Source organism: Punica granatum, chromosome 2 (genome assembly GCF_007655135.1).
Source record: "Punica granatum isolate Tunisia-2019 chromosome 2, ASM765513v2, whole genome shotgun sequence".
Classification (NCBI taxonomy): domain Eukaryota; kingdom Viridiplantae; phylum Streptophyta; class Magnoliopsida; order Myrtales; family Lythraceae; genus Punica; species Punica granatum.
Window position 1 is genome coordinate 1,446,196 of NC_045128.1, and position 15,873 is coordinate 1,462,068.

Consider the following 15,873-nt stretch of genomic DNA (forward strand, 5'->3'; position numbering starts at 1 on the left):
GCAACAGAGCAGGCCGGATATATAAAAGGAAGCTTTATAGGAATCGACAAGAATAAGGAAACAGAAGCTTTATTCTATTAAGTGTTGAAGCACTGACTGGGATTATAGCATTTACAACATCCATCGATTGATCTCGGGCAGCATATTTAAAGCAAGAACCTGTCCGAGTGCAAGAAAAAACTCCCATAGTAGCTTTACTGTATCAATAAGCATATCATAGATCATTTCAAGGTCAAGCTCCGATCCCTGAGAAAGAGAAAAGTCATGGGACATGAACATCAGGAAGTGAAATGATGTTTAACTGATCATACCAGTGATTCGTCCGAAGAGAGACATACCAGTAATTCTGAAGCTAGTCCTTTCAGCTTTAGGGAGACCTCCCCCCGTGGCTTCCCCAGCTGAAGTTTTGAAATCGAATCGATCGGCATTTCGAACCTTTAACCTGAACGCGGGGCTCGCATAAGCTCTAGAATTTGTGTGCCAAACTCCAATTACTTGGAATCTATCCCCAGAAGAAGCTTTCCCCAAAGGCCATCTCAGCCCTCCCTTCACGTTGGGATCTAAAACAGCTGAACCGATCAATTCTCCAATTCCAACTGTCTCGTCTTCCTGGGCATATAGTGCAAGTCAGTTAGGACTGTGGGAAAGAGCTGTACAAAGGCTACCATGGATAATAACAATGACCCAATGAATCAAAGCAATTGCGAACTACTCATGGCTTTAGCTCAACTTACACTCAGAGCTGTTATGATTGTCTTGGTAGATAGCATCAGCCTTAGATCGAGATACTTGCTGAGGCATGAGATATCAGCAACCATGTGGCGAACCGGAGCAGGAGAAAGTTATGGCGTGATTTTGAGAACCCTCAAGAGGTGCCCCGGGTAAAAAGAGAACCTGAGACTCGAGTTAATTGCCAAAGCTGCATGGAAGAGTAGATTAAATTGCTTTATAGAGTTGGAGCCTTTGCTCTTCCTTTAATACTGTACATTTGCACGAGATAGTTGCAATGGGTCGAGATATATCAGACAACTGCAGGAGAAAAAACCAAATGAATAGGCAGAACACATAACTACGACAAACATTAACTTATGACCAAGCTAAATAAGTTTTTCAGCATAAGTACCTTCACATTGTACAGATCCTTTATCTGCTCAAACTCAACCCCAAGCTTTGGGGCAATATCATCCACGACATTCTCCATGTAAGAGCCCCGGAACATTCGTGTAGAAAGTCCTCTTGAACCATCTCAGAAAGGATTCTGTCAGCAAACCTCTTCCTTGGTCTTCCCAGATCAAACTGTTTCTGTGCCTACAGTTCCATGACATGTCATACACTTCTGTACCGACTGAATATTTTAAATTTAATGGAATGCAGCTAAATGTATCATTTTTCACTGTGAAACAAAATTAGATTGCCGATAGACTGGTCAATCGAAGAACATTTCTAGTTACCCAAGAGAACCAGTAACAGCCACTGAATTCTTTGCACGAAATGATCAGACCACTCACCCGTGCAAGAGAATCGTTCCAACTTTGGCAACGAGGGTTGGTTTTGTCCCCCTTCCCCCCGCCCCCCCCCCCCCCCCCCCCCCCCCCCCCCCCCCCCCCCCCCCCCCCCCCCCCCCCCCCCCACACCCCCACAAGTGCCCCTCCCTACTGCTCTTCACAATCTCAAACGAGGAAACCAGGTCAAGCCAAACTCTTTCAGCTATGTCAACCCAGTGCTCCTATAGATTATCCCGATTCATTCCACCATCTTCCACCAAGCAAACAAAATGAACAATTAAAAATCGAACATCAACTGATAATCTGACCGAAGCTATCTCAAAAAGTAAGAGAAATATCATCACCATCAGTGTACCAAATTATATGCTTTTACTAACCATTTCCTGCATTACTCCTGACTAGTGCTAGTGGCTTTTCTCCTTTGATCTGCTCAACATGATCCACCAGAATCAGCTCCAGAACAACCGAAGCTGGGACCTGCCTGTCTTTATCTAAACCGATGGCGAACCGCTTAGATATCTCAGAGTTCGCATATACGATCTTCCCGCTCCGGTCAGCTTTCGGTTTGAGAGATCCCAGATTGAGATTTCTCGTCCGCTGAGGAGCTGACATTTCCGGAGTTGGTCGCCGGCCGGCATTGGCGTTGCCATCGGAAGTCCGCATATTGGGTGGGATGGAGGCCATTGATAAAAGTACCAAATGAGTCCGCATATTGGGTGGGATGGAGGCCATTGATAAAAGTACCAAATTAAACTCCGAGAAGACCACTGTCAACCCAAAGAAGCAACAAGGATTGCAAAAAACAAGCCAACAAACAAGCAATTCATTACTTGAGAATCCATGTTGGCTGCTGAATCACAGCTCAATTAATAAAACTATCACCAGCAGCACAACGGGCGAATAACAAAATTCAACATTATCCGATCAGTAGGCGGTTCAGCAAGTTTGTACACCACTATATGGATCGAACCCCAGTTCAATCGCAACGATTAAGTATACCAACGACATGGGAGCACGATTCTTGCTCATGGGCATGAGAGAAAACAGAGGGAAAGCTCCATCGGACAGCAAAAATTTGATCTTGCAAGAGACAGAGACTCGCTCACCAGCAATAAAGCTCAATCTTCAGGCGCAAGAACAAGAACAAGGGAGGGACAGCAAGAATCCTTAATGGAAGCAATCAATTGCACGGAAAATACTTCTAAGTAGTTTCTTCCAGAGGCGAAAGATTTAATGGGAAAAAAATTTAATCCAAAAATTCAATTATTTCCTTCCTCCGGGAATTCAGTAATTAACCACTGGGCCGACCAGAGTTGGGCCTCTTAGGCCCGTGCCTTGGGCTTATGTATACCGTGGGCTTCATTTGAGGGATATTGGAGAGAATGATAGTGAGCCCATGGGCCGAGTGCCGTTAGGCAAGCCTAAGAGAAGTGTGGCCCAACCCCCCAGAAATTTTTTTTTTTTACTCTATGGTTTAAGTGAAGTGCGGGATATGAAAGTAGGTATAACATAGTAGTACATATCTTCACCTGATAATCATGAAATTTCAGATTTAATATTTATGGTGAGACTGCTCGTGTCTTTCTTTTAGTTATAAGAATTTATATTTAATTTATATTAGACTCCCGAATCTCTCTTGCGACCATTAAAAAAAAAGGGACTCCAATGGATGTAATTTGGCTCGTTTTAAAGGTAAAACCTTCCCGATATCAAGTCCAGAGAAAAAGTCGTCAGAGTCACAATCCCGGCATGGAGTCTCGACTCCAAGACCCAAGTTAGATGCTCGAACTAATAAGAAGCTACAGGCAGACATGCGTGAAGAATTAGTATGATCTATTTCAGGCAATGCAGCTACGAAATGTTCTCGGCGTACTGAATGAGAGAAATTCTTTTTTTTGACCAGTTCAGCTTGACCGTGAGGTTTGTTTGATATATATATATATATATATATGCATATGTAGATATGAAAGATCCAGCAGAATCCAAAGGCATCACAGGAAACAGATCTGCCCCAAATGTTGTCTCTATATAAATGAGAAATACTTACCTGAGTTATTATGTAACACACTCAAAAATAACAAAAAGTTGAAATTTATTTCTGATTTAAAATCTAATTTTTTATTTTTTATTTTTTAAAAAATAATTACATAGATTTAAAATCTATGTCACATTTATATAAGTTCTTCTCCTGTATAAATTCATGCAACTTCATAGCGAGGGAGCTGGCCCTGTGAAGCTTGTCAGATCTACTGTAGCTTGTTTGACTTATTTATTTATTATCAATTGACTTTAATTTATGTGTACGGGATACGGTGTTATCAGAACTGGATCGGACGTTGAATCGGAAGAAACATGGATTCATGGGTTTACGGGTTCAACCGGGAGTTCGATAGATTGGACCGCAAGTTTAATTAAAATTAAAATTTTATTTATATCATTAAAAAAAATTGATGTTTAACATAATTATCTAATGACTATAAAGCTTTTAAAGTCAAGTACATAGACCAAACAAGAAGCATGGCTTATGTGGTTAGTGAGTGGTACATTAATGGCGGGTAGTGGAAGGTTAGGAGTTCGATTGTTGCCCCAAACATTTTAATTTTGAACATTTTCAAACACAAAAAGCAAAGCCACAGAACCCATTAAACTGGCGGATTCAAATGGATTTTGCTTAAAAATCGGCCGATTTTTTGGGTTTATCGGTTTAATCTTGCATATCCGGTTTTATTGAGAACCGGATCGTGGGTGGGGCCCCGGATGCACCGCCACCGGTGTTGTGGCCCTTTCTCTGCCAATAAGCGGCCCTCCCGACAGCCAACCCACGATGGCCGCACCTGCAAAGTCAAACTTGGGAGCTGTCAAGAATTATAATCCCTCGTTTAAAAAATGAAATAATAATTATAAATTTATATGAGGTTTGTGTATCAACATTTATAAGTTTGAGTTTTTAAGTATGGGTTCAGGTCCATATAAGCCCAACGAAATATCAATATGGTATCAGAGCCCAGATCACGTTTATGCGCACCCACGCAGGTATGCGCATGCACCTGCACCACACCAAACCCAGTATGTTAGAGAATAGCCAAAAAGAGCACCTCGTGGCTGGTCCCTCCTCGCCCGAACACGGAAGATAAGTCCGACTCGAAGTTAACTGTCGAGAGCGGATGTTTAAGGGCACGTGACAACGTACAAGAAGAAATAGACCACACGTTGCACGTGAGAACAAGTGTTGGGAATTATAAATCCCACGTGGAAAATATGAAAAAATAACTATTGGTTTATATGAGACTTGAGTATCACCACTTATTAATTTGAACTTATAAATGAATATGGGCTCAAATCCGTATAAACTTATGAAAATTCAATAAAAAGAAAATAAATGAGAAAACTTTTATCTTTTTTATCCAAGCATCATCTATCTTTTTTATCCGAACATCATCAATACTTTTAAAAATTCTAGAAAGGAAAAAAAGATTAAAAAAAATCTTCAATAAGGCAGATATACGGTGGTACGAAAAAATGGGAACTTATAGTGAAGCACATAAAGAGGGACCTTTGTTCTCTATAGACTGTTGGACCAATTTCGATATGCTTGGCCCGAGATTTCATTTAAGTCAACTGAAAAGTTGACTCTTTGATGTGTCACACAATTAAAAAAATAATAATAATAGAAAATCACAAATTCATAGCGGATGGTCCGAAAAACTTAAAAAACTCTAAATATTTACGTATGTAGCGAGCTAGAACTGCAGCTTTTGGTTCAAATTGAGAGCGATAGAAGCTATTCGTTTGAAGATCGGTTAGTCCCCAAATCCCATTGCAAAAAGCGTTGGGTTAAGTTGTCCAATTCAACTATAGCTAATGCTTTTTGATAGTGTGATACTTGGATGAGCGGTTTCTGTTACTTCTCAAGAAAATTTATTAAGTGATGTTTCATGCACGTCCACTTTTCCTCGCCATCCTCTTTAGTCTTTTGCCTCCTCTCTTCCTTTTTCCTGACCTTTTTTATTTTTGAAACTTCTTTTTCTTTAATTATATATTTTGTCATTTGTGCCCTTCCAAATTTCAGCTGCCATTTGATCCCTCTTTGGATCGTGTCCATTCTCCATAACAATTTGAAAAAGGCTAAGTCTTTACTTCATTAAAAAAAAAATCCAGCAAACAATATCAAACCATCATAATTTTTTTAAAATTTTATTATTTTTACTTTTACTAATGTTATTTCCTTCACATATTTCCAGTACTTCAAAAAAAAAAACTATGAAATACAAAGACAATATAAACGATACAGCCAAGAGCAATATCCTGACTCCGATCGGCATTGGACTTTGAGATAGTAAATTCTTTTTGCAGGTTAAATTTTAAAATTAAGTGGGAGCAATATACTATATTTTTTCATAGGGTATAAAATTAGGATGGTACGAAACATTTTTTTTGTATTACAAAAAATTTTAAAACATTGTAATCAATTACATTATATTAACTGTCCATTGACGCCGTCAGCTGTTACTAACGTAGCATCTGATGTGTCCTATGAGTGCCTGACATGGCAACTAATTAAATAAAAATTCAATTCTTAAATTTTCATTAAAATTGGTAAAAGATAAATAAGTATGTTGGTGAAAAAATAAGTGGAATTGTATATTGTGGTTGAGGAAGAAGGTAAAAAAAGTACAGATGATGATGATGTTGAATTGTGAAAAAAAAATTTAAGAGAATTTAATATTAAAAAATTTAAAAAAAATTTAAAAAATAATTGTATAATTGAATTAAAAAAAATTAAACGGAGTAAAAATTAATTTCATTCAAAAGTCAAACGGACCATAATTAATTATAAAAATCATATAAATATTAGAAAAAATAAAAGTAAATTTTAAAAGGAAATCATCTCTCTTGTATCTCTCATCTCACTCCTCTCTCTCTTCCCTCTCTCCCTTAACATGCAAACGCCAACAGAAGGCAAAGGGGTTGGGAGCACCCGCCGGCAACCCCACCCGACGGAGCACCCGCCGGCAACCCCACCTGACGTAGCACCCGCCCTTCTCCGTCTCTGTCTTTCTTCTCTCTCTCTCTTCATCTCTGTTTCTCTCGTCTCTCTCCTATCATCGGAGAGTCACGCGGCAAATTTGCACAGCATTTTGTGCAAGAACAGAGCAGAACAAACTAAAACCACTAAGATGGAGGAACCAAGAGGCAGCAAAGCAACAAAAAGAAAAAATCGAAAAATCAGAAAAAATCGGATGTTAGAGTGAAGAGGAGAGAATAGAGAGCTCCGATGAAGATCTGAGGAGGCACCGAGGCAGGAAGACGCGACAAGAGGTCCGGAGAGAGCTCCGACGAGATCACGACGCGACGGGGGTGGGGTCGCCGGCGGGGCGCTCTCCCACCCAGATCCAGTCGAGATGATTAAAAAATAAAAGGGACGGAAGAGTGAGAAGAAGAAGGGAGAAAGAGAGGGCTCGGATCTGTGGAGCGGAGAGGAGAAGGCTCCGACGATGGCTCTGGTGAGGCAATCCGACAAGAGTTGCCGCCAGTCGAGAAGCTCCGGTGGGCAGAGAACAGGAGAGAGGAGAAGGGAGAGAGAGGTTTTTGTTTATTTTATTTTAATTAAGATCTTTAAAAATAATTTTTTATTGTATTATTTGAACGACGTTCGGCTTCAGTATCAAATTCGCGAGACACGGTCATTGCATCATTTTGAAAAATTTTGTATTCAATTGTTAAAAAATAAAAAATAAAAAATCTCCAAGCTCTTTTTCCTTCTCCATGAGAGATTGATTGGGCTAGGAAAAGCAATGCCCTTTGGAGAGGAGCCCAATAAGGCCCAGATAAGTTCGGTGTGTCTCGGGATGTTTTGAGGATGGCCCAGAATAAGTGGGATTCAAATAACCCCAAAAGTATGACTCGGCAGAAAACTGAGTTTAATAGGAGAAATTCTTATATGTAACAAGTGGTAATATCACAAACTAATTGGGTTCCTCAATTACTCTTGATTTTTATTAATATCACAAAAAAGTTAACAAAGGGCCATGGGTTAAAGTCTCACCATAGTCGACTCAATCGATTGAATTAGTTGGGGGTCAATAGAGCTTCTGGATACTATGCTTCATTATAAGGATTAGAGTATCCATATATATAAGTAAGATTATATCCTATTATAATAAATGCTCGCATTAATAGAGAAAAGTTATTAAAATAATATATTAAAAATTAAGAGAATTAATTTAATCAAGTCAAGCTCAATTATGAAAACTCAATATCTTCTTGACTTATTAGAAAAGACCCGATTTAAAAAATAAGTGACAATTAAGAATACTAACAAATAATTATTTAATTAGATATTAACCTAATTTCTATTATAAGGGTAAAATTATTATAATATATGAAATTATGATAATATGAAAAAATAAAAATAAAAATAAAAATTTGAAATCAGTATGTCATCAAATTTTGTATTTAAAGAATACGTAATCAATTTTATGCGAGTATCTGTAAAAATATGTTACTATACAATTATTAGATAAATATAAATTGTATCGAGACCATTAGTGGAAAAATATTCGTCGAACCATTGAAATAATTAGACTAATTTTATTAATTGATTATCAAATGAAACTTCAAATTAATTTTGAGCATATTCTATTGTGTTAAAAAGTAAATAAATTTTTCAAAAATCAGAATAATTATTATAACAAAAAAATATATATGTGTGTTAAAAATGAATATATATATATATATATGTATGTATAGAACACCAAATGATATAAAGACTACAAAAAAATTGATGATATACAGAATTTCTAAAAATATCTTGATCCTATAAAAAAAATTTATAACAAGTTTATATAAACAATATTTTAGAAAACAAGTTAATATTATAATTACAAAACTCAATATATATGATAAATTTATATTAACAGTTAACTTAAAAATATATATGATGCATATAATTGAAATAGAAATTACTATTATAATAAATTTTATTAAAAATTATGGAAGATTATTATTTGAATATTAAAATTTTGAAATTGAAAATTATTATAATTTTGTATAAAAAAATTCATGTTAAAATAATTAAATTATTATGATAAAAATGGTATAGAGATATATAAATATAAACCCGTGCAGTGCACGGGTCATTAATTACCTAGTATAATTGTATATAAGCATAAAATATGTAATGAAGACGAGGAAAGACGGGGAGAAGAAAGAAAACAATGAACCGAGCTAGCAAGCTCAAGCTCTGGCTCTTATTCATTTGATTTCAAACCAACCATATAGAAGCAGTTAACAAAACGGACAGTGCAAGTAGCCGGGAGTCTGTCCGTCCAAGGTCGGGCCATAGTAGAGCCGGCAACCATTCGGTTTGTCAATCTCCTCGCAGCGCTAGATGAAGATTTTTTCGAAGTCTGAGTGCACGGTCGAGGTCTGCTTGGACACAGTCTGGAGCCACTTGCCGTGCTCCCCTTGCGCCTTCCAGGCCGTGGTAAATAGAGCCACGGTGAGGACCTCATATCCCCAGGTGAGGATAGCGAACCCACCCCTCCCATGGGCGGTGAAGGTCTGTAACATCTGATGGACCTCCGGGTCGCCCATTGGGTCGGAGACAGATCCATCGTGGAGGAGCGGCAAGGTCTGCATCTTCACGTACAGTCTGCTCTCGAGGCGTGCCAGGAACTGGTTGACCAACTCCAGCGAATCTAGGCCAACCGTGGTGAAGGAGGTTCCGATTGCATCTGCGATCCTCTCCTTGATCTCCGGCTGCAGGCTTACCGTATTTTGCTGTCCTTCATAGAATAGGATGTACTTGTCATCTTTAACCGGCATTATATGGCGTACATTAGAATTGGGAGGCGGTGCTTATAATTATAATATGAACTACTCTTATCGGCAAGTGATTACACATGTATTAAGGTCGTGTGTTCTCGTTTCATGGTTTCCACAATGCGCGTGTACGTACTCATCCAGTTAGGCAGTTCAGGGATGATGGGAACGATGACCATCTCAATCCAAGCCTTGGTCTTGCTTCCTAGGAGGCACGGGATCTCCTGCTCCGTGAAAGGGAACGAGCCTATGCCCCACAGGTGGATCATCAGCATTGCATTCAGGCACTCCACCCAACCCGCATGGTTCAGGAACACCAGTATCGGCTCTCTGCTGAAATGCCAATGCTCCCTGAAGTATCTGAGCGCAAACTGGTGCACAACCGAGGCATTCTTCGCCACAATCCATGGCATGTGCGCCCTCAGTTCGTCCACGTCCCCGGTGTGAGACGATGGCCAATCCAAGGCTGGGACCCATAAGATGTCGTGGGCTTTCTCGGGTGGAGGAGTAGTTGTGCCCTCAATTATAATATTCCCGTCCTCTGTCGGTTGCTTCTGTTGGAATTTATGGTCATGGTATATGTTCAAGAGCGCCTTCAAGTCGGTCTCGGGGATCTTCCAGCTCGATATCAACAGGTACACGTTCTTCCTCCTGAAGTATCCAAATGTGACCTGCTTCCAGCATATAACCAATTAGTATTCATACATCTTCTGCAATGCTTTGGCACTAACTCTAAAAGCTCAGGTTTTGCATGTACATGAAGATCCAATATCATGCATGTTTATTCTATGCGTTACATTACAGTGCCTAATTTGAAGTGTTCACGCATCAAAAGAGTGAAGATTAGTAATGATCTTCAGGTCAAGAAAAAGAGCCTCAGAGAACGAACCGATCCCTTTGTGGAACCAGAAAGGAGTGAAGGGTCTTCCGGTTTGAAAGGCTTGAACAATGTCATGAGGAGCTGGACAATGTCGTAAGGGTATTTGATGTTTTTCTCAAACTTCTTGTTCAGTTTGCTCTCCTCTAAACAAATCGATCGTAGCAACCCAAGGAATAAAAATAGAAAACATTAGGACTGGCGATGATACAATCAGTTAGGGAATGAAATCATAATGATTGAACAAGTGGCCAACCGATCTGTGTCTGGCATTTGATAACAAGCTGCTTAACTTGACTGGCTATATTGGTAACTTTATTTGAAAGTTGGGATAATTCCCACGTCCAATGCCTGAAAAAATCAGTGTGAAAGATAATGATAAGTCTTAAAATATGGAAAAAAAAAAATCATAGGAATTCTCCTTATCATGTAGGCTCACCGTTCTTCGAAGTCGGTGAAGCTAGAGAACTTGGCAGACACCAAGACGATTGCAATGATGGTCAGGCAGATCCATACCGGGATACGGTCATATGCCGCACCAAGTTCAGGGACCTCTTTCTCCGGATACTTCATGGTGTAGCGTTGGAGCTCGACAAGGTCCGCAGTTAGCACCAGCAGTTGCTTCACCAACTCGTTGAGGTTCTTCACGTAGTCTCGGTGCTTCAATCTCACGTCGAAGGCCCCAAACCCCCTCAGCGTTGTGACTGATAGGGCCTCTGGGCCCTTGGTGCTAGTGTGCGCACCCGAATTTTGTCTCGTCGAGGCACGCATGTGCGCGCCTAAATGCAACGCGGCTTGGGAGTGTCCACCTTCCCGGGGACGCGCGACGGACGCACGTGAGAAGGAGTCGCCACTTGCCATTTTACAACTCGAAAGTCGACGGCCGGCAAGTTACCCGGGTTTAGAGGTACGGGATACACCTAATTGCTAAGGCATATGGTCTGCGAAACTCGAGGTTCCGAATTCGGGGGTTCTGTTATATGCGAGCCTATATCTCGCACGCCCTATCGGTACTCTAACTTGTCTAGGCTTGCCATTTTAATTTAATTACCGCTTAATTAAGTTCCACTCATCTTACGCGTTTTGACACCGTAAATTCGAAGGAACACTCCGACCGTCCACTCTCCGACCAAGATTCTTACATGAATAAATGTATAACATAAAATCCTTACATTGTCTTCTCAAATAAATAAAATACAAATTACAACAACTGAATCCCGGTCGGTTCGCGTTCGGTTATTATTCCACTCGTGCTCACCGTGTGATTGGAAAAGACTGGAATTGAAATTAAGATGCGCGCTCAGTGTTAGGGGGTTGGACCCCGTGATCTATGGTTGGGGCATTGGACCCCCTTATGGATCGTATCCTAAAGGATCGGACTCGATCCGCATAACAAACAAGTGCAAGAATGTAACAAAACGGGCATAAATAAACAAACAATGGGGTTTTGTTATTGCCGAATTTACGTGAATTAACCGATTATTAACCGTGGTATCTTGGCATGCAAATCCTATTCTAAAACAAACAAAATGGGTACAAGGTGTGAATCGATCAAGGATCGCCTCGGGAAGGTATTTCGCATTTGGCATTATTTTCCGAGGACTTGACGTACGTGACGTCTGTTGTCAAGTCTTGTGTTTGTGGGTTGTTTTTAGGATTGTTCTATGTTGTGACACTACGGTTGTTACAAGTTATTACCGAACATTGATTCCGCCCGTAAATCCTATTCAATCTCTAGCATGTTGTCTGCAAGAGCCAACGAGCTCATCCGATCCATGTAAACATCATTAAGTAATAAGAAACTGGAGAAAGGACACATATGAATCAAGCTACGAAACAGTGCCCCCCTAAAACCTCAAATTTCAGGATTTAATGACAGGTATGAGTAACCCGAACCACATAAATAGCATATATATTTATGTGTATCCGAACAAGAAAAACCTGTAATGTATCAATCACCCTGTAATTCATTCTTCACAGTTGTCTCCATAAGTTGCTTTGGGAACCATGTATCAATATGCCGCCCTTAGATTTCTGAGTTGACATTCCCCTACAATGTGCAAGAAGAATTCCCCCCCCCCCCCCCCCCCCCCAGTTTTGAGAACTTCGAACATTGGCATCCAGTTTTGAGAACTTCGAACATGGGCATCTTTAGCTACAATTGATTGCCCGACCCGAATGATCTTCAGATTCACGACCCGACAAGGCCCTTGTGACGAGCATAAGAAACAATGACCAGGAATAAAAACGCGCAAAACGCTCCTGCGACTATGACCACCTGTGCGTTTTACATAGCAAAGAGGTATTGAGTAGTTTTTTTAAGTTATAATGGGGAGCGTATACTATGGCGAGTTTTAACGATGTGCTTACCCATTTAAACATGTAAGGATGGTCCTCATTCCACGAGTAAGGGATGTTCATCCCGAAAATTGCAGCCACCAAAGAATATATGGATAGGCATACAGTTCCCGAGCTAAGGAAGAGCTCAAGCTGCAGAAGCGTTTTTGAGAATTTAAATTATGATAAGTGGATGAATCTTAAATCGTAATCTTTGAAGAAAACAGCTGGCACAAACCTGAATGAGCTGATTACGGTGATTGTCGAGCTACAAGAACAAAGCAAGCAACATTTCACAGCATTCAGATGACATTCACTTGCAAGATGAAAGCTGGAGAAATTCAAATTCAAGTTTCCAAGTAGTTACCTGGATATTAATGTAATCCTCTGTGTCATCGATATACTCTCGGAGCTGAAAAAGGTGAGTTTATTCATACACGTCTTGATATTCAACAAGAGAAGTGCCTAATTGTAAACATAACGAGGTCCGAAATAGACATACCGTAGTTAATTTGTTCAATGTGCCATCTATCTGCATAAAATAAGCCTGATACAGATCAAGGCAAGTGAGGATACTATGGAATAACACAGGACAAAAAAGCTAAAGGGTAGATAAGGTCCAGACCTCAAGTAACATCTCAAGCTCCTCAACATCATTTTCGTCTCCCCGAATAGTTAAACTGGCCCTACTAGCTCGGGAAATTTTTGAGCCTATGGTGGGGGAGGCAGGATACCAATTGGGTGCACCTGAACCACTTAGAGGAGAGGATGCACCAGCCAACTTTCTCGACAAATATAGATCGGCCATATCATCGTCATCATCCAATAGTTGCTCAAGCTCATCTCTCACCTAAAGTTATTGATGCACACAATAAAAGATGCCAGTTTTTCACATCTTAATGAATGAAGTTCTTTCTTTTAGAGTCCTATGTAATGAGGATGGTGGATGATGAGACAATAATAATTCATTTAGAGATAAAATCAATAACCATGGTATGAAGCCCACAACACATGTTGAGACCATTCACAGCCAAACTGAACTTAAACAATAAGCAGAAGCATATCCATGTTTGTACAGTGCCTAAATGATGGTCGCCAAATTGATCAAAATAAATCAAGTAAAACTTATGAATTACGAAAAATAAACGCGCAACTCATCACACGGTAAATTTGATCGCAATTAGAATGATACATCTCATTCCACTCCAGCACAGGAATAAAACTTAATGGCCGTTAGGCATTAGCATATTTCTTCAAATAAAAACCAAGGAATCATGCTGAATGATGAATGTACATTTAATAGAAACTATCTGTATCATTGGTTTATGCACCTATCAATCAGCAATCAAATAAGAGCCTTTTGCCCCCAAAAAGCAGGATGAATAAATACCTTTTGGACTCTTCCAGTTAGTCTTGTCATGGCACTCTTCAATTTACGAACCCTATCCAAGTTACGACTGCTTATCTACATAAGGGAAAACACACAATAACATGAAATTAAAAGGAGAGAAAAAGAACAAACTCGGTCATTTCAGACATAAACAATGCGGAGCATGCTGAGATCATTGACAGGTCGCTCAAGAGATGAGTATGTTACTTTCTTCCAATCAGTATAGCAAAGAAGAAAATTCCAGGCCTCAAACTCAACAGCTGAGAACTAGAATGCTATGTCCTTGAGAAGATCATGTTGCATCCATAATTAGAAGACAGTGATGGAGTCCCACATCCCATCCATATAACAAGTACCTAGCAAAGATTCAGCACCAGATGGACAGAAAATTCACCTTCGAGGTGAGCTCGTCCAAGGCAGGATAAGCAGCAGTCTCCAATTCGGTTGTACGAGCAGCGAGGAAGCTACATATGGCTTCCAAAGCAACCTCAAGGGCACGAAATTCAAATGGAGATTCTGCATGACACAACCAGTATCACCCAATCAACAAAATCACAGATTTCAGAATAAGTCATATAAACATGCTTCATCATGATAATTGACAAGATCACTAAAGCAACATGCCATTCGCTCCTACCATCTTCTTCACCCACTTCGTCATTTGGTCCACCGGGATAATCCTTTGCAGGAACGGCACTAGCTAGAGGTAATCGCCTTTGGAGCTCCTCAACCACAGGTATAACATTTTCATCTAATGGATCCCGAAGTAAAACCTATGTGCCAATTAAAACCCAAGAAGCGACATCACCCACAAGCAGAGAACTTGAAGTCCAAACTTGGTATGCTGTGATTACCGGAGTGAAATTACCAATACCACCTTGAACCTAACAAATTTCTTACCAGGGAATATGAACACGGAAAAAAAACACAAACGATCCTGCTTAACTTATGATAATGCACATACAGCACAATCGAGTCCATAGAAAAGTTTCCGACTTTTTGCTAATGCAGTCCACAACAGGGAGGAAACAGGGGAAACATGGAAACTTCATTATTGTAAAACATGAAGAACCAATCAGCAAACAGAATTCAGATAAGTTCGAAGCTTTCATTGACCAGAACGAAGTGCCGACTAACCTCTTCAGCAGTAATAATCGCCTTGATGTGCTGCTCATGCAAAACCAGGCAAAAAATCAAATACCAGACAAAATTGAAATGAAAAGGATGGGAGCCAAATTCTGAGCATAGCTACAGACCTCAAGGTTGAGGACGATGGCTCGCTCTCGGCCGAGGATGGTGGAGGGATAGGAGAGGAGGGGGTCGAGGATACGAAGATCGCGCGCATGGATTTGCACGCGGTGCATGATCGCGTACTTGTCGACGTCGAGGACGGTGCCTTGACCATTACTGTCGAGAAGGATCCAGCTCCTAGACGACTGCGTCTTCTTCTTCGAGGCCGCCGCCGCCGCCGCTTGCTGTGGCGGCTCCGCCGGCACCACGCTCCCGTCCCGGCCCATATCTAACCATATCCCCCAAGAACCACCACTTTCTCGACTTCCCCGAACCAAATTGAGGGGACAAAAGTCTTCCTTTTTAGGGTTTCTGAATCGGAGAGGAGAGCGAGAGAAGGTAAGGAAAGGATTTCCTTTCGACGGGATCACATTGCAACAACAAATTGGAGCTCATGGCATTGGACGGTGCCAGTGAAATTTGATTATAAAAATCAATAATTGTTTTTTAAAAAAAGAGTTGAACATTATATCAATAAAATTGTATCCTATTGTAAGTTGTAGTAAATGCTCTCTCATTAATAAATATATATATATATATATATAATATTAAAAACTTAAGAGAATTGATTTAATCAAATCAAACCCCATTATGAAAACATAATATCTTCTTACCTTATTAGAAAAGGCCCAATTCAAAAATTAAGTGAC

General features: G+C 40.0%; 3 protein-coding genes across 9 annotated transcripts; all 3 read right to left on the reverse strand.

The window, feature by feature from the left end:
• Positions 1-53: 53 nt before the first annotated feature.
• LOC116196985 lies at positions 54-2,768 on the reverse strand. Of its 6 annotated transcripts, XM_031526964.1 has the most exons (6): positions 2,612-2,728; positions 1,883-2,110; positions 1,124-1,308; positions 735-1,029; positions 339-609; positions 54-246 (listed from the first exon to the last, which is right to left on the reverse strand). In XM_031526964.1, the coding sequence occupies exons 4-6, from the start codon at positions 816-818 to the stop codon at positions 233-235; spliced, it is 369 nt and encodes a 122-aa protein (XP_031382824.1). In that variant the 5' UTR covers positions 819-1,029; positions 1,124-1,308; positions 1,883-2,110; positions 2,612-2,728; the 3' UTR covers positions 54-232. The 6 variants fall into 6 exon arrangements, with proteins under 6 accessions (XP_031382824.1, XP_031382825.1, XP_031382823.1 ...); XM_031526965.1 differs by lacking the exon at positions 1,883-2,110 and having other exon boundaries at positions 2,612-2,754; XM_031526963.1 differs by having other exon boundaries at positions 1,883-2,707.
• Positions 2,769-8,891: 6,123 nt separating this feature from the next.
• Positions 8,892-10,779, reverse strand: LOC116196710 (protein SIEVE ELEMENT OCCLUSION B-like). The gene is made up of 5 exons (XM_031526570.1): positions 10,646-10,779; positions 10,463-10,557; positions 10,219-10,352; positions 9,466-10,000; positions 8,892-9,292 (listed from the first exon to the last, which is right to left on the reverse strand). Exons 1-5 carry the CDS (start codon positions 10,777-10,779, stop codon positions 8,892-8,894), a joined length of 1,299 nt encoding a protein of 432 aa, XP_031382430.1.
• A 1,251-nt stretch (positions 10,780-12,030) lies between these two features.
• On the reverse strand, positions 12,031-15,645 carry LOC116197499 (magnesium transporter MRS2-I). 2 transcript variants are annotated; one of them, XM_031527664.1, is made up of 11 exons: positions 15,190-15,645; positions 15,071-15,100; positions 14,571-14,706; positions 14,328-14,449; positions 13,934-14,008; positions 13,169-13,393; positions 13,046-13,075; positions 12,911-12,955; positions 12,782-12,811; positions 12,577-12,696; positions 12,031-12,484 (listed from the first exon to the last, which is right to left on the reverse strand). In XM_031527664.1, the coding sequence occupies exons 1-11, from the start codon at positions 15,448-15,450 to the stop codon at positions 12,398-12,400; spliced, it is 1,161 nt and encodes a 386-aa protein (XP_031383524.1). In that variant the 5' UTR covers positions 15,451-15,645; the 3' UTR covers positions 12,031-12,397. The 2 variants fall into 2 exon arrangements, with proteins under 2 accessions (XP_031383524.1, XP_031383523.1); XM_031527663.1 differs by having other exon boundaries at positions 13,046-13,090; positions 15,190-15,644.
• Positions 15,646-15,873: the final 228 nt, after the last annotated feature.